Raw genomic sequence first — 27,955 nt, forward strand, 5'->3', positions numbered from 1 at the left:
CTTTAATCTCTTTGCATTGTAATGGGAAAGGCTTTTGTGTTTTACCAGTTGAGGGGCGAGCCCACCCCTCATCACCGTGGGACTCGTGAGTGTTTAGGAGTGGGAGGTGTTTTCAATTTTGCCATTTCTCAAATTGTCTTTTATCAAAGAATTCATATCTGTAATATGATTCTACATATTATGCAGGCAGTTTGTAAATGGCCTAATAGGAAAATAGCAAAGACTAGAGAGGGGAAGATGAAAAACTGGCCTCCACTCACAAAATAAAAAACAAATTATGCTCAATTAAATGACTGTGTTTTTTATTGTGATATTCTACAGTATAAATAACACAGATCATTTGTAGGGAAAGAGTGCCAGTTTTCACAAGAAGCTTTCACTCATCAGGTTGTACCATCATCATAAAGACCTTTGCAATAGTAGCTTTAATAAAGCCACATTGAAAAGGAGTTGGTCTAATCAATACTTCATATAGCAGGGATTATTGTTTGTTCAGACTCAACACAAACTCAACACATCCAAGCTCAATAGTCATGTAAAGCTGCAATTGATTTGTTCATAGAAGCAGCACAATTTTTGATGTTGGGTTCACATTTATGATTTTATTTTTCAACACTGCATATTTTTTTTTATTCATGAGAACATTGTCGATTTTATGAAAAAAAAACAGCCTGAATGTCATTTAAAGTCAATGCTAGTTAAAAATCAACGAAAACGTAGGTACAGATAAACGTATGCACAAAGACACATATAGGTATCCTCTCTCTCTCTCTCTCTCTGTCTAACACACACACACACACACACACACACACACACACACACACACACACACACACACACACACACACACACACACACACACACACACACACACACACACACACACACACACACAGACTTCTCTCTCCCATTCTAATTAAAGGGACCTCTCTGCCCTGGGTGTGTGTGTGATATTGACACTTAGCTCCGTACAATAAACTTTATTGGCAAGCTCTGCTTGATTACAGCACTAAACAAGAATAACAAGGAATATGGGAGGAGTGAACGTGGATTATATACTAAGCAGACATTAGCAGGCTTGTTCAAATATCTGGTGCATTTTAAAAGTCAGCTCTGAAAGGCCTCCGCTTGTGAAGCAGGACTTAGCCTGGTCACCAGCACAGAGATGAAGCTGAAATATACAGCGCAGAAATAAAAAATGACACGGGTGAAATACAGCAAAGGTAGAAAAATAGAAAGAGGAGAGAAAAGAGATATATATCAAAGGATGGAGGAAGGGAAAGAGGGATAGATTTCCCGTCATTAATGATCTATGGAAAATCCTCGGCCTGTTTTCAGATATACTGTTAATGGCTGCTCGCTGCCATTAAAATCGTTGCTGTCCTGAACTCAGCTATTCACGTATTGGCTGCTGCTTCATCTAATATTCATCTACTGGAGGTCAATGGCAGTGGTGGCATGCTTAATTTGTACACAAATTAAGGGTTGAGAATAAGACTTTTAAATGAGCATAGAGTTGAAGATGAACAAATCCAGAAACTACAAGTTTATTAAACTTTAGAAACCTTGAGGTCCGGTATCGACTTTAAAAAAAAACATCCATCCAACAATTTTTTTATACATCAGAAAAGAGAGTTGTATGACTGTATGAATATAAAAACATGAACACAAATGGAAAGAGTAATAAATAGAGATAATTTGTCCTTTCTTAACAATCAAGCAGCCCTGCCGAGGAAGCCTTTAAAAGAGAACAGACTGCAATTATTTCCTCAACAATGGTGTCTCAAACAATACCTGGAGGCAAAGACTTTGCAAAGCCCTCTTCATCCTGGACATTAAATTACCAGCCAAAGTGCTAAATCAATTAGGCTGAAGTGGCAGGTGAAGCAGAGGGTGGTGTGCTGCTCATTTCAGAGTGTAAAAGCGATCACACTCTTTTTTGCACTTTTGGTACTTTATGTTGAATCCTGATGAAGAATCATGGGGATTTCAAGCAAAAGACACACTAAGTTCTGTTGGCAGCCTTATGTCGGTCAGTGGTGAACTTGTTCATCTGCCCAAATGGGCCGAGGCCTCCTGCAGAATTTGCCAACTAATAAATGCATTCCACCATCATCAAAAAGTTTAACAGAATGGAAATAATAATAAAATATATGTGCACTTTAAAAGGAACAGTTGATTCCACACATCGAGACCAGAGTGGAGACTCCAGTGCACCACAGCTGTCTGAAGCAGTTCTTCAACCCTGGGTGCGCTCTGCTCAGTCAGTTGAACTACAACGACCCCTACTGGCCCACAGGGGTACTGTCCTGGTGCGCTCCTGAGACAGGGAGCCTGTGCTTCACTGTGAACTTGTGGTTCCTCGATATTTAACACAAAGACCACTATCAGGACAAGAAATGCAGAAAAAGAAAAGAAATTCTTGTAAAATAAACTATTATCCCTTCATGCCAAAACTCACACCTGAGTTTGTGTGTTTTGTTGTTGTTCTCAAGTCTTCTTAATGTCATTCTTTCATGTATTTCCAACCCTTTCCCCTCTCTTGAGGCCTTGGCACCCTCAGCAGGGCCTGTCCCGCTGGATGTGTTGGCAGAGCTCTGTCTTTGATTTACCCACAGCATGCCCTCTGGCTTAATAGGCTGGCACAAGGACAGGGACCAGCATTTACAGAGGAAGGCGGGAATAGCCGAGGTCCAGATTGCGAGAACCATATATTGCTGAAAGAAAGTTATCACAGAAGAGCTGAGTGGTGTGAGTTCAGTTATTTGATGTGCAGACAAAGGTTTTGGGCCTGTGGTTTTTGTGTGCAAGGCAGAAAATGAGCGAGCGGAGCGGCAGGTGCGACTTTGTCCGTTTGCACATGTGTCTGGAGGAAACACATTAGAGAGAGACATGCAGCCTCACCTTGAGGAACCACTGACCCCACACACCTTTATTGCATCTCCAATTAGAGGAGAGGGAGGGAGGAAGGGAGAGATACAGAGAGTGAGAGACAGAAGAGAGAAAGAAAGTGGGAGAGAGATGTATTTCATAAATGTAGTTCCATAAAGAGCACTGACCCAAATGGCATTCAGTAATTCTTCCCTGTGCCAAAGGAGGTGGGATAATCAGAAACTTCATCAAGCTCACTCCTTCCTCCTCTTCTTCCTTTTGTCTGCAACACCTCCTACCACCCAAAACCTTTGCTGAAACCTCTTAAACAAAAAATCATGTGTGATAACTGCATAACATACACAGTGCATCAGGAACCCGCATCAAAGAACACCCCTCTATCCCCACTTCATCGCTTCTTTTTAATTAAAAGACATCGCTGTCTCTCATCTCTTTGATCCTTCCATACGACCGAAAGTAGAAGAAGCAGTCCATCTCCATCTCTGACAAAGTGGTAAGTGATTCTGGAAGACTCCAAACAGCAGTGGTGAAACACTGACTGAATACACACACAAAAAGACACCGAACAAATGACTTACACATAAAAACATGACACTGCAGCCCCTTACAGTCCATGTGGATCTACAGATAAAAGCAGAACAAATTCCCTTTTGAAATTATTCAATAAATTCCAATCAGTCTTCATGATAATGTTGGCAATACATATCAAATCTGTCACCGCTGTGTTGATGTGGATGCAGGAGGGCAGAAATGTGAAAGAAAATAATACAATTAAAGTGTGTCTCAAGCACCAAGTCCCCATCGATCCATTCGCTCTCTTTTCCAATACACTATGGACTTAACACGGACTTATTCTTTCTTAAGCACAACTGGGACTGCACCCCCCCAGGGTGCAACACTCACACAATGCTTCAAAAGAACATTTTGTTTATATGTTCAATACCACAAACATCAATAAAATTATCCAATCATTAATTTTCTATTCAATACAAATTTAATGCAGAGCCAAAGAGTAACCAGCTCATATCCATTGAGGACATCTATCCACAATCGTTCAGCTCTGTGCTTCATATTGCACACACACATAAATACAAACACACACACATCAATGGGAATGTCCCTAAAACAGCACTTCCTCACAGACTGACTCAATATTGAGAGAGGGGGGGCAAATAAAGAGGATAGTAGGAAAGGGGAATATATTATTTCTTACGCACCACAGTCAAGGTGAGAGATTTGACATTGGATGTTCAGAAACGATATCTTAAATAATTTGTTTGCAAAAAAAACAACCTGGTTTGGTAAAGCAGGAGTTGAACTATTGGTGGAGGAAGAATGCATCATTTAATAAAGATATCTGAGCTGCAGCTATAAAACATGCATTACATGTGACAGCAGTTAAAACATTACATGTTCAGTCTCCATCATTTCTTGAAGAGAAATCTATCGGAATGATGTGGTCTTCAGCCGCTTAGCCACTTTCTGAGTCTCTAGTGTTGCTGGAGACTATCCCGGTTGGTTATGGGCGAAAGGCGGGGTACACTACTTACGCATTGCCAGCGCATCACCAGGCCACACGAAAGAAAAATCGCCACACATGCACACACTCACACCTACGGATCCGCACAGAAAAGAATTGAAGCTGAAATCTTTTTGCTGTGAGGAAACAGCGCAACCCACTGCATCACCTACTGGAGGATGGTTACTGACTCATCAACGTGTGACAAGTTTGAATGCAGCAGCATATGATAAAGCATATTTTAGGAAAGATGCACGCCAGATGTACATCTCATCTTCTTATTAACATCTAAAAACAGAAGTGTAGATGTGATCTCACCAAACCACTCATCTGTAGTTGTATGTCTCGTTGTGGCTCACTGCTTTTGAGACCTTTTGGGTTAGGGTTGTTTCTTGCTTTGTTTTTTTGAGAAAAGTGTAATTTTATCTGTAAAATAACAGCAGTGAAGAAAAAAGTACAGCATAAAAACAGAAACCCTTCAGAAAAATAAAGCTGGAGTACCCGACTAAATGTGCTTACAGTCCGGTTTTATTTCACTGGAGGAACGTGGAGCAAGATGAGTTGAGAAAGAGATGAAAGTTCTAAAATAGTTTTTCTCTGACTCCACCATGAACTCCAATCAACAGCTCATTTCTAGTACATTTCAAGATCAATGGCAGTCTCACACTTTCATTCGGCGATAAAATCTATAGCTCTGTGTTGCATGTGATGAGGAAAGGCATGGCAATGCAGTAAAAATCAGTATTGATTATCATAAGGTAGTGAACCCAGGATACATGTCAGATGGAGCTGTGAGTCGGCCATGTGTGTTTAACATGTTGGAGCTGGCAAGATGACACAGGAGCTGGGGTTCATGGGTCAAGTAGAGTCAAACCAGGTAAGCGATTGGCTGATCAGGTCTGAGTGTAATGACTAATCAATGGTTGAATGCATTAGTCTAATCTAATGGGCCAGGTGGGAGAGGACAATGCTAGACGCATAGAACACATGATTGAGCACAACATGCAACAGCAATGCAATCAATAACACATAGAGTGGTCTAACCCCAGGGGGGTCCCCACTACTGAACGACCTGCTCCACATGCATTTAGGAGGCGCCGTGTTTGCGTGTGTGTGTGTGTAAATATGTATGGGTGGTTGATTAGGGGAGGACAGGATGGGAACCAAGCTGTTTTAGTCTGATTGATTGGAGTATGAAATGAAATGAGTGAAATCAAAGTGTTTTGCATCACATCAGTTGCTACTGTGTGTTTCTGCCCACCTAAGGCAGTACGAGGCACTCAAAGAAAGATTAAAAGAGAAGCCGGTTTAGGTCATAACCTGCACTTTGGAAGCCGAAAAGAAGAATGTTGGTTATACCATACAATCAAAAACAAAAAATGAATCATCAAATGATTCATTTAGGATTCAATCAGTGGCAAAGGGAGACGAGATGTTCCTCATATTTAGGGTTTTTTTCCCCCAGGAGACAAGGAATCCTCCTCTGTTATTTGACCTTCCAGTGTCACTCAGTGATGAGCATTACAGGAACATGTTTGTGGTTTAAAGTTGAAACTTCAAAACACTGCTGAGGCCCAAGGAAGTACTTAAATTACTCAGGTCCTTCACATCTCCAACTTCTAGTCTGTTTTACTGCAGGACATATGAGAAAGAAAAATAACATGATAAAACAATCAGAAATCAGATGAAAATATCTGTTACCGGACAAAGCTACCAGAAGTAGAGGTTTGTTTTTTTGTGTTTTGTTGGAAACTTCCAATGACAATTAAAAGATGGAATATCAACCATGAAAAGGTAGTGAAAGAGAGAGAGCGATGACAAGTTAGAGACAAGAGCCAGTCAGAGCAGAGGACAGGAATGAGTCAATACTTGCAGCACATGCTGCTGACACTGCACTGCTCAACACACATGCACACACACACACACACACACACACACACACACACACACACACACACACACACACACACACACACACACACACACACACACACACAAACGGTACAGAGACATCAGACCAATCAGTCAGCCAATGTCAATATTTCAATTGGAAGACAGAGAAAAGGGAAGAATACAAGAGTGTGTTTGTGTGTGTGTGTGTGTGTGTGTGTGTGTGTGTGTGTGTGTGTGTGTGTGTGTGTGTGTGTGTGTGTGTGTGTGTGTGTGTGTGTGTGTGTGTGTGTGTGTGTGAAATGAAATGTGAAAATCTTTATTTACTTTATTTATTATTTACGATGATGAGATTTGGACAACAGTTTCTGTAAATGTTAAATATTGTGGCACAGATTTATTGTAGTCACTGGGGGGCAGAAATTTCATGGAAGGATTCAGGATGTGAATAAGGATTAGAAATTAATATCTATTTGTTTTACCATTCACTGCATTGTTCAACACTTTTCCTTGCATTTTCCCTTGCATTTACAGCTGTAGTATGACTTAAGCTAATTTTGTTCATCATTAAAATTTGATTTTTGTTTTAAATGCAAAGATGGTAAAAATCACTGTTTAGTGGTTTTCTCATTCTTGTTTGATACTGACCTAAATAAAATCCAGAGGCAGAATCCAACGGAACTTCTTCAGAATGCTACATCTTTATTCTTTTACAGTATTTATGTAATATAACATTAAATTGATCGAGACTCATCAGCAATGAAAACAATTCTTTATTGCAGTGTTAAACTTATTACATATGTGCATATTGAATATAATAAGATTTGGTGACTATTGTTTTCCTCGTTATTGTTTTTTAATAGTGACGCTTCAGTCTTGCAATGATTTGTAATTATTTCACTTTTTTTTCTCCGCCTCTCTCTGTGTGTGTGTGTGTGTGTGTGTGTGTGTGTGTGTGTGTGTGTGTGTGTGTGTGTGTGTGTGTGTGTGTGTGTGTGTGTGTGTGTGTGTGTGTGTGTGTGTGTGTGTCTGTGTTTATATGAGAAAGAAAGGTCCGTGATAGGGGCCTCTCCATCTTTGAAATGAATTAGCGTGTAGCACCTTATTGAGTGAGGTCCAGCGTTTAAGTGAAACTGATGAGAGATGTGTGAGCAGAGAGGACTGGGCTATAAGTATGTGGATGGGGTCACAGGTTAATCCCTATTGATTTACTCCACCGTCTGCATACAGCCACACAGGAAGACGAGCGAGGAGAGACCTGTTTGGTCTTCTATCAAAGTGCAAGGAAGCAGCATAAAAGATGCTCCCTGCTAACAGACACAGGCGTTCTGCGCTAAGTAGGGTAAGGACAAGAAAATGAAGCATCATTTAATCTAAACAGGCAGTTAAACAGCCTCTACTTAAGAAGACTGCAAAGTGTGACCTCCTAAAAAGATCAATGAGTGATGTGATTATCGACTTCATACAATTAAATGCTCAGATTAAAAAAAAAAATTATGGATTAAATTGTGGTTTAACACCAGGAAGAAGTGAACATGGAGTCTCATGTGTCGGTGCTGTGACCGATTTAAATGCTGCCATCAAACTGAAGAAGCAGCAAAGACCAACAGAGCAGACCAAAGTGTGTTTGATGAGCGCACCAAATAATACCCGGACCAAGCTGGATTTATAAACAGGCTTTTCACAATCTTACCCCAGAGGAGGAAAGGTGAAATATTACATTAATATGAACAACTATTAATAATAACCCTCCCTCCTTCTATTCCCACCTCTTACCCCATCATTCCTTCTCCTTCCATCTCTATCTCCCTCCCTCTCTCCCTCTGCCTCTAATCCTATCATGCGGGCAATAAGTGTATGCACCATGAGCACATTTAATTTCTGTGGTTGGTTTTCAGCGAGCCCAGAGGTGAGCCTTAATAAGGATCAATGGCACTTTATCTGGGACAGCACCCACTTCACAGCATGCAAATTACACAGCAACCCTTAAAAAAAGAAATGGATTTAATTAAAAAATGTAGAACCACGGGCTCTGGAAATTCAATTAAAGGATTTATGCAAAGGTTGGCTAGCTTTTTGTGTTGCAGTTCCTGCTTATATAATGAGCTTTTCATATTAAAAATCAATAGGTAATCTTGGCTAGGGGATCGGCTGCTTATGTACATTTTTGAAATCAATTTGAAAAATAGTCCATCAGCTCCGTGTCACAACAAAGAGGGCACGGAGTGCACCATGTTTGTTTATGTGTTGGGGGGTGAGCTGCAGGAATGGACGGGGGAAGACGGAGTAACGGGGGGTTACATTGTTCTCTGAGGGTCACAGGAGAAAAGCTTCGAAGATCTAAGAGTATGAAAGGAAGAGAGAGAGGAAGAGAGAGGAGGCAGTGAGGAAGAGCACAGGGTTAAGTGAGTGAAGGATGAAGGATGTCTCTCTAGCCAGGTCAGTTTCTGGCTTTTTGGCTGCTTCTGATCCCTTCTATTAGAGAGGAAGAGTCCCTGGGCAATTGAGGTCTAGTTGCCTGTGACCCGTGACTCTGGGGTAATTTAGCCCAGGCCCAACTCACACTCAGCCCACAGTAAGGCAGCCCAGGTTGGGGAGACGTCCTAATGGCCTCCCTGAGGTGTCTGGAGCTAGAGGAGCACAGAAGATGCGGCAGAGGTTTTAAACAATATTTCCTTGAAAACATAGACGGTCATAGGAAAAAGGGCAACACTGATGCACACAATAACTTAAAGAGGGATTAAACAATAACTTAAACAGGGATTAAACAATAATTTAAGGAGGGATTAAACAGTGACCAGGGTTGGGTTGGGGTTTTTCGGGGGGGTTCTTTAACTTTTTCTGCTTTCAACACAAACGCCATTCATCCCTCCTTCACACTCCGATTGTGTAACTTAACACAAGCAGGAGGGGTGAATGACTGGCTGCATACAGTAGCAGACTGTCAGTGTTTGATTGGTTCTTTATTGATCCAGACACGCTCTCCATCACATCAACTCATCCACAATAAACCATTTACACAGTTTCCCTGTGCAATGAACCACATAACCAGGCCTCAGGCCATCTCTATTCCCCCCACTGTGTGTGTGTGTGTGTGTGTGTGTGTGTGTGTGTGTGTGTGTGTGTGTGTGTGTGTGTGTGTGTGTGTGTGTGTGTGTGTGTGTGTGTGTGTGCGCGTGCATGCGTGCTTGTGTGCGCGAGTGTGTGTGTGTGTGTGTGTGTGTATGTGTGTTTTCCTTAATGAAATGGTATCTCTGTGGACAATAATCCCAGTAACAGGATTGGGCAGAAACACACATGTCAATACGGCCAAATGCTTTTTATCCATCCCCACACCAACACGTCTTTCTCTCCCTCCATCTCTCTCCCCGCTCAATGTCTCTCTCTCATACATAGTGCAGCATTACAGCAGGGGGTGTCTGACAGGAATATCACATTCATTATAGCTCCTGAAAAATTATCTCAAACATGGTCTATAAAGGAAATTACAGCTGATCAGAGAGGTCTGGGTGAGGGAACCTCATATCAATTAGCATAATGTCTAATATTCTGTCTACACCACTGAGGAGAGAACCTATGCAGCATCTCCAGTCAGACTGGAGCTGACCCCTCCCTATGTAGCTCCTAATCATCCGAGAGGACTCTATTACAGCGGCCTGGCAGCTCATTTAACCCCACAGAGGAGAAAAAAAAGGGGGGGGGGGGGGTTGGCTGGTAGATTGGGATCTCTGTTCCTCTTTCTTTCCACATGGTTGAGTACGGCATGCAACAGTCAAACACACACTCACACATACACACACACACACAGTTTACCTAGCTGTGCAGCAGAGCCAGGGCGTCTGCCTGCCACCCCTCTCTGTAGCCAGAACACCTGACCTTACATCCGTCTGAGATGGAGAAACTAACGTGTTTGCCCCCACCTGACCTCACTCTACATCTGCTGTTTGCTGATGCTTCCGTTGAAGCAGGAGCGTCCGGGGTTAACCAGAGACGTGCAGCAGAGTGCTCCTGGTCACAGTGGCTTCAGCAGAGGAGGTAATGGTAGTCCCACAACTGTGGACAGAACAACCGTTTCTCTAATTCAGCCCTGACTGCTGGTGCCTGGTCAAAAGTTCAGCCCGTGCATATGTAAAAAGGTGGCCTGATGCCCGAGGCAGGATCCTGGGTAAAATAATCACACTAAAACGCTTGGGAAGCATGGGACCAGGCAAGAGCGCTGATCAAACCGGCCCCTGGGGGGAACTGAAGTGTCTGATTGGACCAGCAAAGCCTCTTAGGCCCACGCCCACATCGCCCTCCTCCCTTTTTTCTATCCGTTGCAGTGGGTGATGAGGAACTGGAACCACGGTCCACACTGATCTCCATTCAGCTCGGCACTGTCTGCGCCTATAGTTAAGGTATAGATGAGACGGGTATAGGCTGAGAGCAGCTGCTTGGAGCCTGAGGGTACACCGATCTTGAGGGAGCAATCAGTCAGTCAACAAAATGTCACCGGGTCAGCGTTACGGTGCAGGCAGGACGGCGACAACTTCACAAAAGGTTACAGCCCAACTAATAACTGCAGCCATCACTGAAATTCATTCTGTGCTGTTTAAACGCACACTGGGCCGAGTTTAGATTCAAAGCACACTGTCTCATAAGCATTTACACAAACAGTAATAGGCCGGAAATCCTTCATCAATTAAATCACCAAAATCTGCGTAAATCAAATTTTGAACATTAACAAGAGGAGTGATAAGAGAGTTGTGTCACTCTCTACGCTACACACAGATATATCCAGGCACACACACACACACAGGGACGGTACACACAGCTCCAGGCCTCATCATTCAGCACTGATAATCGAACCAAAGGACACAGAGAAAACTCCCACTCTAAACACGCTGAATTAAAGAAACAGGAGTTCCAGGCCTGGTCGCACAATCTCTGATAAGTAGATCAAGGCACAGGGAGGGGAACTTGATGTTAGTGAGAGATAGTTTGGCTGATTAAAATGTCATGGCTCTTTATAGATGCCTTTCTCAACTCAGCAAAAAGGAATCAGCTCTGTACATCAATAGCAGAATGGGCTGTGCTCCCGTTTAATAGAGAAGTTTCTTTGCCTTAAGTGGAAGCCACAACACAAAGAATGCAAAACAGAGTCCAGTATATTTTGGGAAATCGTCGGGGGAAATACATTTACAGGAAGATAAAATGAAGAGCAAAAGTGAAGAGCTGGTAAAATAAGAGAGCATGACGCACATTTAATGAGGAAGAAAAGCGTGAACATGATTGGATGACCAAGTGGAAGATATTCCTCGCTTTTACTCCAACAATCAAATGGAATATTCAGAATCACATGTATCTCCAAGTGTTCCAAGTGCCGTCTGCCTAGTCTTGAGTGTGCTCATCCATGTGTGTGTTTGCGTGTGTGTGTGTGTGTGTGTGTGTGTGTGTCTCCTCATGTAGTGCAACTGTATATCAGTCAACCTGAGCTGCTATAAATCAAACCTGTGTTTTAAATGAGAGGCTGGTTATTTGCACAAGAACACACACGGGGGGCTTTGTGATTGTTTTTTGGAGTCCACATTCTGCTTGTGTTTGCATCCCAGAACAATCTCCACGGATCCCGCAAGCGTACGCAAGCAATTAAAGCGATAGCATCTTCATATCCCTGCAACCAATAACTGAAATAATATCACTGTTTTATTAAGCCCTTAATGTGGGGGCAGAAGGAGTGACGAGTGGGGTTTTAAAGAGGATACACTTTCAGGGGCCTTATCAACCTCTGATTTAAATAAGAGCAAATGCTCAGCTTAAGGGTGTGCCTCCATATCAGTGTGAGTCTGCATGTGGCCTTTATCAGACATGGGTTTTGGATAAACGCTGTGTCAGCACATCAGAATTTAATTAGTAGCTCTACCTTTGTCCTTTAATATTTACTAACATCTACACCACGTTTAATTAACCATGTGGAGCAAAGCCATTTGCTCTTCACAGGAGAGAAACGGCTCTGCTAATTGTATCTGTGTGCTCGCATCCGAAACATTTAGGCTCTTCCCTTTCGACACGTGAGGAACACACAGGCGGCATCCAGCCTCACACGCGCTCCCAAATCATCTGATTAAAAGGTACGATTAGCAAATCGTTGTCGGCCTAAGACCAGACTTAAAAGATCGATACAAGACGGTAAGTTATGAAAACGACTTTAGAAAGATGTTATCAAAGATAAAGAGGGCGGGTGAAAAACAGCGTTTAGTGACGGTCAAATTGCGGAAATGTTCGTCTTAGCGTTTTTGTGAAAGCTGCTGAGGAGCAGCTCCTCTCATCTCTCATCATATGTCAGCAGGAGGAGAGAAGAATGACAGCCTGAGGCCTTGCGTCTGTCAAACGTGATGGATCAGAATGACGCTTCACTAAAACTCCAGTACACTGCCTTTCAACGGATCACATTTACCCTTCAGTGCAAACACTAAAGTATGAACAGCAGCTAATGGAAATATGTAATACTCAAACTAAAGCATATATTAGGAGACGATGACGCCTAAAGGGAAGAGTGATGCTATCGTTTGAAAAGTCTTGCAGAGCAGAGGACACAACTTTGACTACAATATATCACAGTGTTGGATATTATTGTACCTGTCCAGAGTGTGTGGAGACGTTAACCTCAGGCATCTAACATCACCTTATGGACACACATGTAGCACCAACACTTCCACACAGGGATTTATTGTGATCCTCCTGCACTCAACAGTTGTAAGAGCCACATTGTAGAGGTTACTGCCTATACAGAAACGTGTATATGCTATATTATTATATTATATAGTGTGGTCTAATTGAATACCTTTGACATCAATGGCTACAGTAGATGAAATATCCCTTCAGCATCAAAAGCATTAGGAAATTTAGGACACATTTCACTGGCAAAATTGACAAAATGGCCAATTTTAACAACATTTTGAAAGTAGATGCAGCGCTGCATCCCAGGGCTGCATTGCCCAGCTTTAAAAGACACCCACAACATAACTGTAGTGTTTACAGGTCATGTATATGAGACTGCAAAAAGATGAACACTGTAAAGAACCATTCAGGACATACACATTAAAAAACTGATAATGAGTAGAGGTTATTCTAATCAAATCTGAGGAAAACATTGCAGGGAAAAAAAAACAATTACTCGATATAGGAAACAAAAAAAACGGAAAGTTAAAATTTACTTTAAACACAACTGTGAAATTTACTTATAAATATCAGTAAATATAAACCAATAAAAACAGTAAAAGGTGCTTGCGGGATTCTTTGGGTTGATAAATTGATGCCATGGATATTTACATTTTATTCATGCGTTTTCTGCAATAGTATATCAAAGCTAAATATATTATTTCAAAAGAAGATCTACACTCCAAAAAATATTTATTTAAAAAATATTTGAAAACTTGACTTCATTTTAGTTTTATAAGGTTTGAGCTGGTTTAATGAAGTTTAGCACAACCAAAAACACAGCTTCTGATCTACGCCACCAGAGAATGGCATTCCAGACAGTTACCAATACACACTGACAATGTTGAATCCCTGTGTGGACCTGGTTTTATTGTTGCTTCAAAATTACACTTCTTCACAGATTAAAAACCACAGGAGCCTCTGGCACAGCACCTGGTCTCCTGTCTCTTGCAGACAGCCTGTGAGAACATATCTTTAGTGTCTGCCCTTGTAATATGACCAGAACACTCAAAAATAGTAGGTATGGTTAAAAATGTTTGACATGGAGCTTAATGTTTCCATACTCTGGAGTATAGACTGCCTTTATACAGTATATTTACTGTAACCTCACACTTGCAGTACACAGGATCTAGAATATGGGCTACCCTTGAGGGAGGATAGAGGAACCGCCTCTCAAAGTTAAATAAACAGTGGTGAGAGGAAGAGAGAAAGAAACCACAGAGTATCTCTGTATCTGTGAAACCCAGACTCCTTTCCTTTTCCTCTCCCTTTTTTCCGGGGACAAACCAAGACAAATATATACTGTTGGTTGTGTAAGCAACACTTCAAATTCTACAGAGCTACTTATGGTCAAATGAGAAGTGACTAAGTGTGAGCCGACAGCAGTGGTAGCTTTTCTGGTGCCTGTCAGTCAGGTTATATTATTATTTGTTATTTGTTATTTGTTCGCTCATCTCACACGTCGCTTCATTCAAACTTGTTTTTCACTTACCAGTGACTTGGTGAAAGGTCTTGCCAGTGTGAACAGAAAGGTCATCAGCCACCAGCTCTTGTGAATGGAGGTGTAGACCAGGTTCCCAGGATGCAGTGCGTTGGAAGTGACACCGTGGGGTGAGAGGCGGCGGTGGAGCTCATTACTGAAGAGGATGTTGCAGAGTTTAGCTCGATTGTAAGCCAGCATGGACCAGTACTCGCTCTTGGCAGGTGACAGCAGCGCCAAATCCACTTTGTGACACGAGTCTAACAGGTTTGTAAACCTGAAACACAATCGAAGATCAAGAGCAGTTAGAGCCCTGAATGTGAACCTGTGCTTGCTTTGTACGGGCAGATGTGTGCTGCTCGCTGCATGCAAATCAAAGATCTGACATGATGTTCTTTAATTGCCTGCGACAGAGCTGTTAAACTCCAGATGTTTGACAAGGCCTCTTAAACATTACACAGATCGTTGTGTTATTATGCAGTGGCACAGTAACTTCACAAAACTACAGTCCTTGTGAGGCCTGTGTGAGAGAGAGGGAGAAACTAGTGGAACACATCCTACATATTAATCCAGTCATTAGAAACCAACCAATCAAAATGTCACCTGGTTTCCTTGTTGTGATTTTACAAGCTCGCTGCCGCTTGTTTACTGTCACCTTCTGCAACATCCTAGCTCGGCTAAATTACAACATCTGCAGGCTTTTCATTTCATGAGACGCAACTTCATAACTACTTTAGCAAGTAGAGGCTGATAAATCAACTGCCTGAGCATCAAAGTTGTTGTTTTTTTTCTTTTTACGAAATATCTTCACATTAGACTCACATTGTGCGTACCTAAAATTACTGGCAGATTATGGACACAGACTTGAATAAAAAAGTTAAACTATTTACCTAATCTGTACGTAGCAGCACAAAGCTGAAGCCATATCTTAGATCTGTTGGAGGTAATTTCATTAAGGATAATATCTCACCTTGTTTGACCACATCCATTGCAGCACAAGGGAAAAGTAAACCTGTACCGGGCCAATTCCACAGTAAGCCCCCGTGGTGGAAACTGATAAAGTGTCCAGCCATTAGCCCTGCATCCATCTCCCCCACCTCTGTCCCTTATAGGTCAACGCTTTACCTTAGGACAAGAGGCTTAGGGACTACAATATGCTGCGAGGTCAGGGGTCACATGCTGCTTGTGAGGGGAGGCTAAGTGAATAAATGGGAAATCAGCTGAAAGTGAAAATAACTCAAACAAAAAAGGGAGCGACTTCAATGGATGTAATATAGGTCTGGAATGAGGTGGACAGTATGGAAGATGTAATATGAGATATTGTCTATTTCCATTCCTTTCCCCCCTCCCCCAGTCTGTCAGTGTGTAACTGACTCTCTCTGGTCAGGCCTAAGCCCCCTTTGAAGGGGTTAAAGTAGCTGCTGCCTGTGGAGGAGAGAAGGGAAGGTGAGAGTATGTATTGGCAAAAAGAGGGAAAAAAGAGACCGAGCTGTGGGGCAAAGAGTGAAGAGGACACCTGAACATTCTACCATTCTTTCCCTTGCAGTACCTATATAAAACTGTATGGCCGCTTTTACACAACCCAAACTCAAAGTCACTATTTTTGAGTGTGTAGGCAAGTGTTACATCAATCAAACATTGTCAATACTCCCTGAATGACACATGCTGTTCCTGCACTCTTTTTCCACTTACTTTTCCTGCAGCATGTAAAAGCGGCGCGACCCCAAGTGAATCTGAGTGTCAAGCCTTCCCCTCCGCTCCTCCTGCTCTTTCACGCGTGGCCGTCTGTACAGTAGAACTCATATGAGGAGCTGTGTAATAGCACCACTGTTTGATTTGCTAGAATAACTCTGCGTATGTTCTGTTTGTCTCAGGTCACTCTGCCGAGCTCCAATCAATCACTCCGCTTTGGCCGTCTGACTGACTGAAGCCAGGATCAATGTCGCACACGCACACGCACACGCACACACACACACACACACACACACACACACACACACACACACACACACACACACACACACACACACAGAAATACACCCTCAGTCACTGATTCTGAAACACATGGCTCTGGGCTCGGTCTCATTGCAAGACATCATGCTTGTCTACTGTATGACAGGAAAAACAGATGCCTATAGAGTGGAGTCACTTGACAAAAAAGATAAGACTTGAAAAGCAATGACTGAGGTGGGGGGGAGACAGGAGAAAGGCTGAGTCAGGGGGTCAGACAGAAAGGAGCAGATACTTGATCAAAGTAAATTTAGCTGAGAAGTCCATCCATCATGTTGATGATACGTTTAATTCATAGTGACAGCGTTTGCAGGGAAATGAGTTTTCAGTGAGTGAGGCTGTCATGTCTGACAATATACATGAAGACTGATCTATCCAGTTCTGGAGAAAAAGTGGCCAGTGAAGCAGCTGGAATGGAACAACTAGAGCTGAAGAGTGGCCAGGTATTTATGTACATAAGGATTTATGTACATAAGGATTAGGCAACAACACCTTGGAATTTGCATCATTGCGTTTTTACCCATGTTAAATAAAAGTGGTTCTGTTGCAGTTAAAGGCTTTCACTTTTTACATGTTGCGCACAAAAATACTTTCAAAATCGATATCATGTGAACGCAAATATTTTTTAAAAAGAAAAAAGTCTTAGTTTCAGCATCAACGTTGTGTTAACAGGACTTAGGTTGTGTTTGTTTACAAGAAAAATTCTATCACGAAACTATACATCAACTAATGAAAGTAGGATTTAAAATATATAAGATAATATAGATTTTTTTTTCTTCACATTGAACAATACTACTTCCACCACATCAGTTATGTTGTTGCTTCCATTTATAAGTCAATCTGTGATGGGCAACTTAAAAAATTACAAACACTCAAGACATTTTTTATGACCCAAGGAACAATGAGATTGTGGTTGCGATATGGAAAATAATCTGCATTTAGACTTTTTTAAATGATCACAATGAAAGAGAAGGGGAAATTAAAAGTTATATGCTCCTGACATCAAGGGTAATATAACAACGCTTGCATTGAGATTTCTCAAAGACAATCATGTAAGCTCTGGTTCACATTACGTATCATCTGATCCAGTAAAGCATGAAGAAATTTTTTTATTTCTTGAATAACTTCAATCACATCAAGGAGATTGCTTTTAAATACAATTACATGCCAGGTAATGTGAGCTGCATCGGCTTAGGTTTGATTTCTGCGAGTGCTGTCTTCAAAATTATTTGAAAAAATAAAGAATGCAAAACATCATGCTTTTCATTCATTTAATAATAAAGAGAAGTAAAAGTGCAGAAATAAGAAACATTTAATGCGTTGGAATCAGGGTTAATTTATTTTAATTGTCTTTACCTGTGGTTCTCTGAGGACACCACCACAACACGAGCGGGGGCTGAGCGACGCAACACGTCCTGAAGCTCCTGGACGAGGAGGAAGTGGCCGAGATGGCAGATCTGGAAGGTGGACTCAAGGCCATCCTCTGTCAAACTCCAGGGCTGGGTGCAAACTGCTGCATTGCATATCAGAATGTGTATAGGCCTAAGAAGAGGACAAAAAACAAAAAGGTTTGATTGTCTATTGAATAAAAATGAAAACACAAAAGGAACATCAGCTGTAGAAGAAATGTTCATAACATGTAAGGCTGAAGATGGGGCAAGGGGAGACATGTGGAGGGAGAGGAAAAGAAACAGGATGTCATGAAAAGTAAAAGAAGGGAAAGTAAAGTGTCTCATTCCAGTAAGTGGAAGTCTACAGGGGCCTCAGGAGACATCAGTAATGGTGATATGATGCAGTGATTTCCAGGACAACTCCCCATGACTCAACTGGTACTGCAGATTGACAATGATAATCTCAAACAGTTTCAACACTGGAGATGGAAAGGCATTGTTTCTGGCTCCATGTACGTCTTCTGATGAACCAAAGCCACCAACACCATTGGAACAGAGAAGAACTGAACACAATCGTACAGGTCAGAGGAATATATAGACATGGAAAAATGACTTAATTCACGGTTCTTTAAAAAAAAAAAAAAAAAAGCTTCCGCACACAGACCTATTTCTTGTTTTTATCCTTGCAGACATTACGTGGGCGAGTAACACTCCCTGCTCACATGCCAGAGAGTGGAGACTGCTGGATTGGTCAGGGCAGCGAGAGATCCTTGTCGGTGACAGCGTCGCTCCAGCGAGCTCGAAACCACAGTAACACAGTCGAACAATCCAAACACACCCCACCAATTTTTAATTTCTTCCATTAGAATTAATTATGAGGCCGAAGGCAATTTGTGTACCCTGTGTTTAAGACTGCCTACTGGATTAATTAAAAACTGGATGCTGGAAAATTAATGTGTGAATTGTTATGCCTTTCTATAATGAGCCATCCCATGCTATTACATAGGAGTGTACTGTACGATCACCTTCAGGCCTCCGAATACACACGGTTCATTAAAGAGCACAAACCTAGTCACAAGTCAACTTAAACAATGCCGACCTCAGCATTATCAACCCAGCACATGCCAGCAGAGAGGTGTTGTAATTTTCACTCGTGCTACAAAGAAAAGGTAAAGAAGTCCAGAAAACTGACCTTTTATGACCTCAAAATAAGAAATAAGATAGAGGAGAAAAAAATCACCAAGACGTTAAAACGCCAGAGGTTTTTTTGTTCAGTAATCTCCTAGCACAGTGAATGAAGTACAGTTCGATTGTGCTACACAAGACAATCATGTTATCTTAATCACTGGTGTACCGACTAGAGGTTGTACAGTTGTACAGCCACAGTCATGAACTCTTGACCCAACACTCAACCTTTCTCTAAAACTGCATCTTGAATGCCTGAAATAGACTCTTCAGGTATGCTTCAAAACATATAAGTCATGTCAGCGCTATTTCTTGATGTTAATCTCTAAAATTTGAAGAAAAAAAAAATCAGTATATCACAAAATTGTGATAGAAAACTCCAATAAACAACTTTTCGGCAGCCGGTCAAGCTATTTCCCCCACGCAGCTCAGACGGGCCTCTGGTGAGTCTGCTCGTAATGTAAAAGGCCTGTTAATTCTACTGCCCACCAGTTAGTCCCTCTCTCATAAGCGCAGGTCTAATGAATGTCTTTAATAGGCCTATTGCCACGTACCACATTCCCTCTTTCCACATTAAGACTTCACACAACACGGTGTGCACTGTGCAATCTCAGCGCTGGACAAACGAGGGTGTTAACTACCAAACAGGGAGACATCAGTTTATATATTTACTTTAAATAACCCCCCTGGGTATGACCCCTGACCTCTATGATAATGGGGGCCAGCATGAAGAGATTGCCTGTGTGTGCTGGGCTCAGACTATTGGTCATTAACATTGCACTTTATTGGCAACTGGCATTGGTACAGAGATATTTGTGCACCAGTCAGATCAATCCATGCCCAGCCCAGCAAATAGGAGATATCCGTTGAACATGCACATAATACAATTCATTAGTCAGTCCATGTCCACACCTGTATGTCTGAAATGCCAATAAAATTCTATATCTGGACATCTGACCACAATACCTCTCCAGACACACTGCAGTTCAATACTTGAAGAACTGGCTCGAAGATGTTTCCAACATGTGCGAATTTATACGATTGGTGAGTTGGTGTGTGATAAATTTTTAATTTGTTATTAATGTATGAGCAACATATTGTTATTATTGGAGAGACTGAATCTTCAGTATCTTAACTTAAAACTCTGACCAAATAAAGTTCACCTCCACAGGAGAAATCTTTTGACAGACATTTTCTGAATTGATTCACACAACAGAAGTCTACACCTGTAAGGTGTGTAAAAACACACAACAATCCACCAGTGCTGCAGTCCCAATAACGAAAATGCACGCAATCACACTAATGTGATTTGTCTCACTCAACACAAATCACTAATTACACACAATATGCTTGAAATTACAACAGGATAAATGCTTTTAGGAATAAAAAAAAAAACGCAGGTGAAAAGAAATTGCATGTGTTAATTACAGACCATTCAGTAGAAATTACATTAGGGCCATTCTGTCAATGCTGTCCTCAATCAATTATGTCCTGATGAAATTGCACCGCATTCAACAATATCAATATCCAGGTAATTTCATTTCAAAGGACAGGCAATTAAAGCAGAATCGGGGTCAATGGAACACAAAGCAGCGTGAAAGCCACTGACTAAAGCACTTAAAAGCAAGGGAGTGAGAAACGAGAGAAGGAAAAGAGAAAGACTCGATTACATTTCACCTGTCAATGACACGCTGCAGGAGCATTATTGTGCGTGTGCGAATGGGTGTGTGTGTATCTGTTTGTCTCCACGTGTTTACAGAACAGCGTGTGTACGCAGCTGCACGCAAAATTATCTGTGTAAAGTTGGTGCATGCACGCACGTGCATATATGTTGTATGTCTGTGCGCTCTTGTGTGTGTTACGCCTGAAGACATACGTGCAGTAATAGAGTGGTGGTAGACTCAGACAGCTGCCCAGTGCCATTCACAGCTCAGAGCTCCCAGCCTCCACTCTGCTCTGTTTGCCTTCTGATGAGAATTAATGTACTCTGACATCCCCTGGGACTCCCCCTCTCTTCCCCCCCAACAGCACAGCTAATGAAGAAATACAACCTTGCCAAAATACTGAGGTAGAGAGAGTGAGAGTGATACACACAGGAAAAGACTGAGAGACAAAATCAGAGGCAAACGAGCGAGGTAGATAAATAGATCCCAATATGCAAAAACACACACACACAAAAAAACAAACAGTAATACTGGGGACAGTATACAGGGAGGGAAACATACATGAGCGTGGGTGGGATGGATAAGATAAGAGCGATAAGACACATGGTGAGGTTTGGCTGCAACCCAAGACATGTGTCCTGGATGGCCTTACCCCGCCCCAGGGCTGCTACGGGCAATGAGTGCCCTGCCTCTCCCCTAGGAGCTCCCCCGACACCCAAACCCACACCCACACCCAGACAGACACACACTAACCTCCCTCGCCGAGAGACCTGCGGGAGGATGAGCAGTATGGATGACAGAATAAATGACCCCAAAATAGCAAGTATACAGCCAACCACAGGAAGCAAAACAAACGCTGTAACAGCTGACCGCTACAAAATAACTACCATTAAGTCTGGTGGTGTTGTTCCACCAATGTCAAGCAAATCAACACACACACACACACACACACACACACACACACACACACACACACACACACACACACACACACACACACACACACACACACACACACACACACACACACACACACACACACACACACACACACACACACACACACACACACACACACACACACACACACACACACACACTAGCCTCACTCCAGGGGCTGTGTCCATATGGCGTCCATCGGGAACAGTTTGTACATCCTTTGAGTATGGTGTGTATGGGAAGTAATAGTGATGAAAACAGTGACTGGCATGAATGACAGACCCAGTTTGGTGCACATTGATTTTATTTTTTACTGCTTTATTCCGATGTTTGCTTTTCTTTCTGCCTTCCTGAGTCAGAAGAATGAAAGAAATCCTGACAGTTGATTTGTTGTCTTTGTGGGCACACTGCTGTACTTTTAATTCATGAACCATTTTAAGACCATCTCTGGCACCACCCCTTTACTATGGACACTATATTATGGTCTTTTAGACTAAAACTGATCCAAAACATTAGTTTCTGACCTTGATTGTTTGGTCAGGAGGGGAAACTCATTGCGATGCACTCAGAATATGTGTGAGACAGACACGTCGGACGGTTTTAAATGTCATCTTGTTTCCTGCAACAATCTAAGCAATTTGAAAAATGACAGAAACTATTAGAAAATGGGGAGACCAGCAAATATATACTCACAGTTTCTTGGCTTTGTAAGAGTCGGCAAACTCCCTGACACTACGGAGAGAGGCCAGGTCACACATCATGGCTTCCACCCTCGCTTTATGCTGCAGAGACAGAAACATATGTTATGATATAAACAGCTACAGTAAAGGAAACTGGTTTCTAGTAACATTTGCAAATTGCAATTATTGAGACCAATGTCATCGTGTTAATAACCAAAAAAAAAAGTCAAGGGTGATATATTTCAATTCATAAGGCCTTACCCACAATTGCTCTGTGACCTCAATGTTTAATATGCAGCAGCACCCTCTGAAAACATACTGAGAACTGCTGGATTGGGAGTTTTGCTGGGATTCATATCAAATTCCACAGACTCACAGACACCAACGCCCTACAAATGTTGCACTTGTTTTATCAAGGCCCATGCATTGTACCTTGAGAAATTATATAAGATCTTGAAAAGTACAACGTGGAAGAAAGTGAAAAAATTATCCTGCCTCCATGCCTTTCTCAGGATGAACTCAGGATGAATTTAGGGTTTGTTCTGATTCCTTCTCACACTAAGTTTCCTGGAAATCCATTCACTAGATCGAATCCTGCTGACTAACAAATAAATAGACATGGATGAAAAAATACAGGAGGTAACAAGTTCATCAGAATATTATATATCCTCCACTCTTTTCATGAGCCGAGAGAACAGAATACGGTCAAAAAATAAAAGGAGCACAAAATTCAAAATATCACAATTACAAATATTAAATGCAGTAACAGTAAAAAATTGCAAAAACTATTGCTGACAGAGTTTCTCTTGACAAGTTTCAGATGTAAATCTGCTGTGAACCCTCCACAGTTTAATAGTCATGGGAACAAAAATCAGTATCTGCAGTAAGACATTAAGGATCTAAGGTGATGTGCATAGTAACAATAAGTCAGAGGATTGCTCCTTTTTGGCGCTTCTTAAGATCTTTTCTTTTGTGATTTCTGTGATATATAAATACAGCTTACTAGAATATGACTGTATTTCTTTAATTCAGAATGCAAAAAAAATTTTTAATGGTGCTGACTTGTGGTCACAAATCTTTCCTACACACTTTTAAAGAACTATTTAGTATTTGACTACTTGCTTCATTGTGTGTGTGTGTGTGTGTGTGTGTGTGTGTGTGTGTGTGTGTGTGTGTGTGTGTGTGTGTGTGTGTGTGTGTGTGTGTGTGTGTGTGTGTGCTTGTGAGTGTGTGCGTGCGTGCGTGCGTGTGCGTATGCGTGTGTGTGTGCGTGTGTGTGATCATACACCATATGTTGGACGACAGGGAGATGATAGGAGAGGAAAGGAGAAAGATAAATGACTGTAGAAGTGAATGCATAGCTGAATTTACACACTGAGGATGATCGCCTAAATAGTCATCATCATCCTCGTCTGACTGTAGCACTCTGCTGCAGGGCAAAGGCCTCAGCAACAGCAAGCAGGCCTAAAAGAGCAGATCTGTTAAATAACACCATACAACCAAAGCGTGCCAAAGCAGATTGTCCCCCCATCTTGCCTTTCTCTATATCTTTATCAGTGCAGGTTTTCTCAACAGGTTCCGTCTCCCTAACATAGGAGCTAACACAGGACCTTGTATGTGTGCAGCACCAACCAAGTTGCAGTGTGCTTCCGTTCAGGCTAACAGCCCTTTAGACTCATTCCTCATTAGAGAGAGGGAAAAGGAGTGAGATATTGCTGCCAGGACTCCCAGGGAGACTCCGGACTCAGTAGCACCAAGTATTCTAGATTCTACCACTCCCCTTCATCCTGCCCGCCGTCCCTGAGGAGCATCAGCTCCTATTACATCACAGAAGAGCGTGCACCGCCACCACCACCACCACTACCAATACCACTGCTGCTGCTCCCCTATCAGCCGTTTTCACTGATGTGATCTCCGGTCTGTGGGCATCATGCGGGACCATCTCTCCCTCTGCTTGTAGAGCTGAGGATGCTCCATGGAGCAATGAGCACAAGCACAACAAGAAAGGGATGGAACGTGATTCTTGAGGAATTTCACCTCAACAGCCCCGGGGCATATTATACATGTATAAACACACACACACAAACACACGCACACACACGCACGCACGCACGCACGCACACACACACACACACACACACACACAATTCCGTGTTGTGACTCAAGGGTAAAACCATGCTATTGCACCATTATCTATGCCTGAATTATTCTCTTGATGCTACTCTATACCATTATATGGATAATATTACAAAGCATTAAAGGTTGATTATAGCTATTATAGATATGATTATAGGGTACCTGCTTATATGATCTGCACACAGCAGTAATCACAGGTGAGAGGAGAAAACTGTCTAATTTAATGACGTGTGTGTGCAGCATTCACACTCCTTGACACTTTACCTGGGCACACATGCGCGGAAGTGCAGGTAAAGCAAAAAGATGCCAGATGGGGAAAAAAAGAGAAATATCTGGTACAGTGGTACCTCTACTTACGAATGTCTCTACATACAAAACTTTCTACTTACGAAACGCTTCAACAGGGAAATATTGCCTCTAGTTACGAAAGAAATTTCGAGTTATGAAAGGTAAAAATACAGTATGGACTGCTACTCACAGCTCCCAAAGGTTCTTGAACGCAACATTCTTATAGCTGCTCTGCCATTGGCTATTACCTAGCATCTTCCTGGCATCCCATTGGCTAAGAGGGACCTCTGTGTGTAGCTAGATAGGTGTCTATGCAGCGTCCTCGTCATTCGGCCCTCGACCCATGACATGTTCTGATAGTTTTACGTAAATATATTAACTTTTTGAGTATTCGCTATGGACCCCAAGAAAGTGACGGAGAGGAAAAGAAAAGACGAAGAAAATAGTTTTTTTGTCCGTACAAACAAAGCAAGAGATAATAGAAGAGCATGAGAAAGGGATGTGTTTGGTTGATCTCGCCAAAGAATATGGCCGTAATGCATTTACAATCACCACGTTATTAAAACAAAAAGAAGTTTAAGGAGTTTAAGGCATTGCATGGGTGGTTGGAGAAGTTCAAAAGGAGGACTGGAATTCACTCTGTTGTTGGGCATCGTGAGATAGGAGCGCATGAACCAAAGAGGGCAAAAAGCAATGAGGACAGCAGTTAAAAGGTAAATGGCCATCATTTTTATTATTTATTCTTTGTTTTTTACATTATGCACAACTCTCATTTATTGTGTAATAATCTAATCATAACATGTATTTGTTCCATGTTTTGATGCATTTTTATGCTTTATAAAGCATCTATGTCGGAATTTTGGGTGGCTTGGAACAGATCAGGGCATTTGCATGGAAAACGTGTCTCTACTTACGAAATTTTCTACTTACGTAATTTCTTCCAGAACCAATTAACTTCATCAGTAGAGGTACCACTGTACTCTTATAAGTTTGGAAGAAATGCATTAATTACAAAACTTTATGTGATTGGTTTTCTCTAATTTAGAGTTTCAACAGGAGAAGAAGAAAGACGGCGCAGCGCTCGGCGTGATCATTAACGGGTCAGGATGAGGCCTCCTCCACAGGGTCGCCCTACATGCGGGTGTGGGCAGCAGAGGAGACGAGTGGAGGTGTCAGCTCGACGAACACAAATCCCCCCCCCCGCCCCCCTCTAGAGACAGTTGGGGGAATGGAAGGAGAGCTGGAGTAATGGGAGACCAAAGCGACGACAGGAGGGGTTCAAGGGGGGGGGGGGGGCACTGGAGCAAATCCAGCAGGGAGAAGGTGAGCAGCCTGCCTGCCTCCCCTTCCCCCCACAGATTGAAGTCTTGCGAAGAAAATAAAGTTTATTGCCTGGAAAGAGGGGTGGGGGGGAAAGCATGTAAAAAGCATTAAAGCGATGGAGGTGAACAATTAGACAGATGGCCAGGTTTTGGAAGGAGAAGAAGGAAAAAAGGGGTAGAAAAAGAGAGAAAGAACGCACAGACACAATCGTTTAGGGTTTTTATGAGGACCCTGACAACTCCTGGTCTCTTCAAGGGCGAAGGAAAAGTGAGAGGCAGCGAAGCCTCTCTGGTTAACTCTGGAGTAATCGCTGAGTGTGCAACACCATAGAGCTCAGCTCGGGGTGACAGAGCTCACCCCCCCACCCCAGCTACACACAACCTATTGCACCTCCTAAAGGCTATGGGCTGATTATGAATGAAACACACATGCAAATAAGATTCTCACAGCTTGAAAACATAAACAGCTACAACCACATGTCCGTCGTCATCGACGCACATCTGCCTGAGAGCGACGGGATCAGGGGGGAGGAATCAGCAAGGTCACCGCGATAACACGGACATCAGATCCCTCCGCCCTCCAACGCCCGCCGCCACCTCTCACCTTTCTCGCCCTCACTTCCAGCCATCAACCCAAGAGAACAGCTGTCTGTAACATGACGACGACCTTCATGACTTTCACCAGGAGGAAGGAGGGAGTAGGGAACGAAAGACGAAGAGGAAGAGAGCATCTTGGCCCGGGTGAGAGCAGGAAGTCGGCCTCTGCAGGCGATCCTGGTGTTTTCCACGTGTTGTGGGGAATGACATGGAGGCAGAGTGAGGATGGAGGGGGGAGAGCTCTAATATAATTATAACTGGGGCCATCCAATCCAATAAAATGAAGAGGTATTAGAGACGGGGGGAGCCCCGTTCTGTTCAATAGGACACTGGACCACTCTTTCTAACTCTTAAAACACACACACATGCAGGCGTACCCGCACACACTCTGACCTCTTTAATAGCATAGGAGCCACCCCTAATGGACTCAAGCAAGTGGAACCGCCAAATAATACACTGTCTTAATGCACTAGGCTCAATCTGATCCCCTCCCCCCATCCCTCTCCCCTCTCACACTTTAACCCTTGTTTCCATCTTCTCTCACCCCATGCTGCCCCCTTCGCCACTCCAGCTCCCCTTATAGATCACCAATGCAGGAAGAACACTTAAGAAATCAAAGTTGCCCCCCCCCCCCGCCCATACACAAAACACTTAACTTGCAAACCCGCCTTAGCACCCCCGGCCATGTGAAGAAGAACAACAGCAGGATGAGAAGGAGAGTTCTAAATGTGTTTTCTACTGCTGCCTCTGAATACAGCTGGATACCAGTATGAATCAGCAGTGGTATCAGATGAGTGTGTTTTAACCAGCAGGTGCGGAGGTAAGGTGTGGTAACGGCGGTGAAAGTGAACGAGCAGCGAAGACACCAAGTGAAAAGGGCACCTTATAAAAGCAATTAGAGAAATGACTTTCAGCCCCTCTTCTTGCTCCGTAGATTAGAACAGGCCTCGGAGGGAGGAACAGAGACAAATTCAGATCCGTGTGACCTTGTCCACAATGCACCAAACTAAATTGGTCATCAGCTTTTAAGACTGTATTTTATCAAAGATATATATTTTTAGTAAAAAGAAAAAGAGAAAAAGGAGGCTGGGGACTGTGGAACGTGCTGCTCGTATATCATCCTGTCACAATTATGACGTTTGTTCATAAATACCAACCAATTTCCTCTCCACCTGGCTACGTCGCATGCACCTCTGCTTATGTACGCGCCACGTACCAACAAAGAACGGACACCCGCCACGTGCAGAGAATGCACATGCACGC

At 42.6% G+C, this 27,955-nt stretch overlaps 1 protein-coding gene and 2 long non-coding RNA genes across 4 annotated transcripts in view; 2 read left to right on the forward strand and 1 right to left on the reverse strand.

Moving 5' to 3' along the window:
- wwox (WW domain containing oxidoreductase) overlaps positions 1-27,955 on the reverse strand; it is a 130,998-nt gene that overhangs the window by 71,923 nt on the left and 31,120 nt on the right. For both annotated transcript variants that reach the window (XM_068313191.1, XM_068313192.1), the window contains exons 6-8: positions 22,363-22,451; positions 17,847-18,032; positions 14,493-14,757 (exon numbers count right to left, since the gene is read on the reverse strand). In XM_068313191.1, the coding sequence (XP_068169292.1) occupies positions 14,493-14,757; positions 17,847-18,032; positions 22,363-22,451 (540 nt within the window). The remainder of the gene's footprint in view (positions 1-14,492; positions 14,758-17,846; positions 18,033-22,362; positions 22,452-27,955) is intronic.
- Positions 14,318-17,839, forward strand: LOC137594020 (uncharacterized). The gene is made up of 3 exons (XR_011035202.1): positions 14,318-14,406; positions 14,496-14,747; positions 16,355-17,839. It is a non-coding gene; the product is annotated as an uncharacterized lncRNA (long non-coding RNA).
- LOC137594019 (uncharacterized) lies at positions 17,890-18,878 on the forward strand. Its single transcript, XR_011035201.1, has 3 exons — positions 17,890-18,058; positions 18,353-18,462; positions 18,571-18,878. It is a non-coding gene; the product is annotated as an uncharacterized lncRNA (long non-coding RNA).

The sequence above is a fragment of the Antennarius striatus genome, chromosome 4 (genome assembly GCF_040054535.1).
Source record: "Antennarius striatus isolate MH-2024 chromosome 4, ASM4005453v1, whole genome shotgun sequence".
NCBI classification, from domain to species: domain Eukaryota; kingdom Metazoa; phylum Chordata; class Actinopteri; order Lophiiformes; family Antennariidae; genus Antennarius; species Antennarius striatus.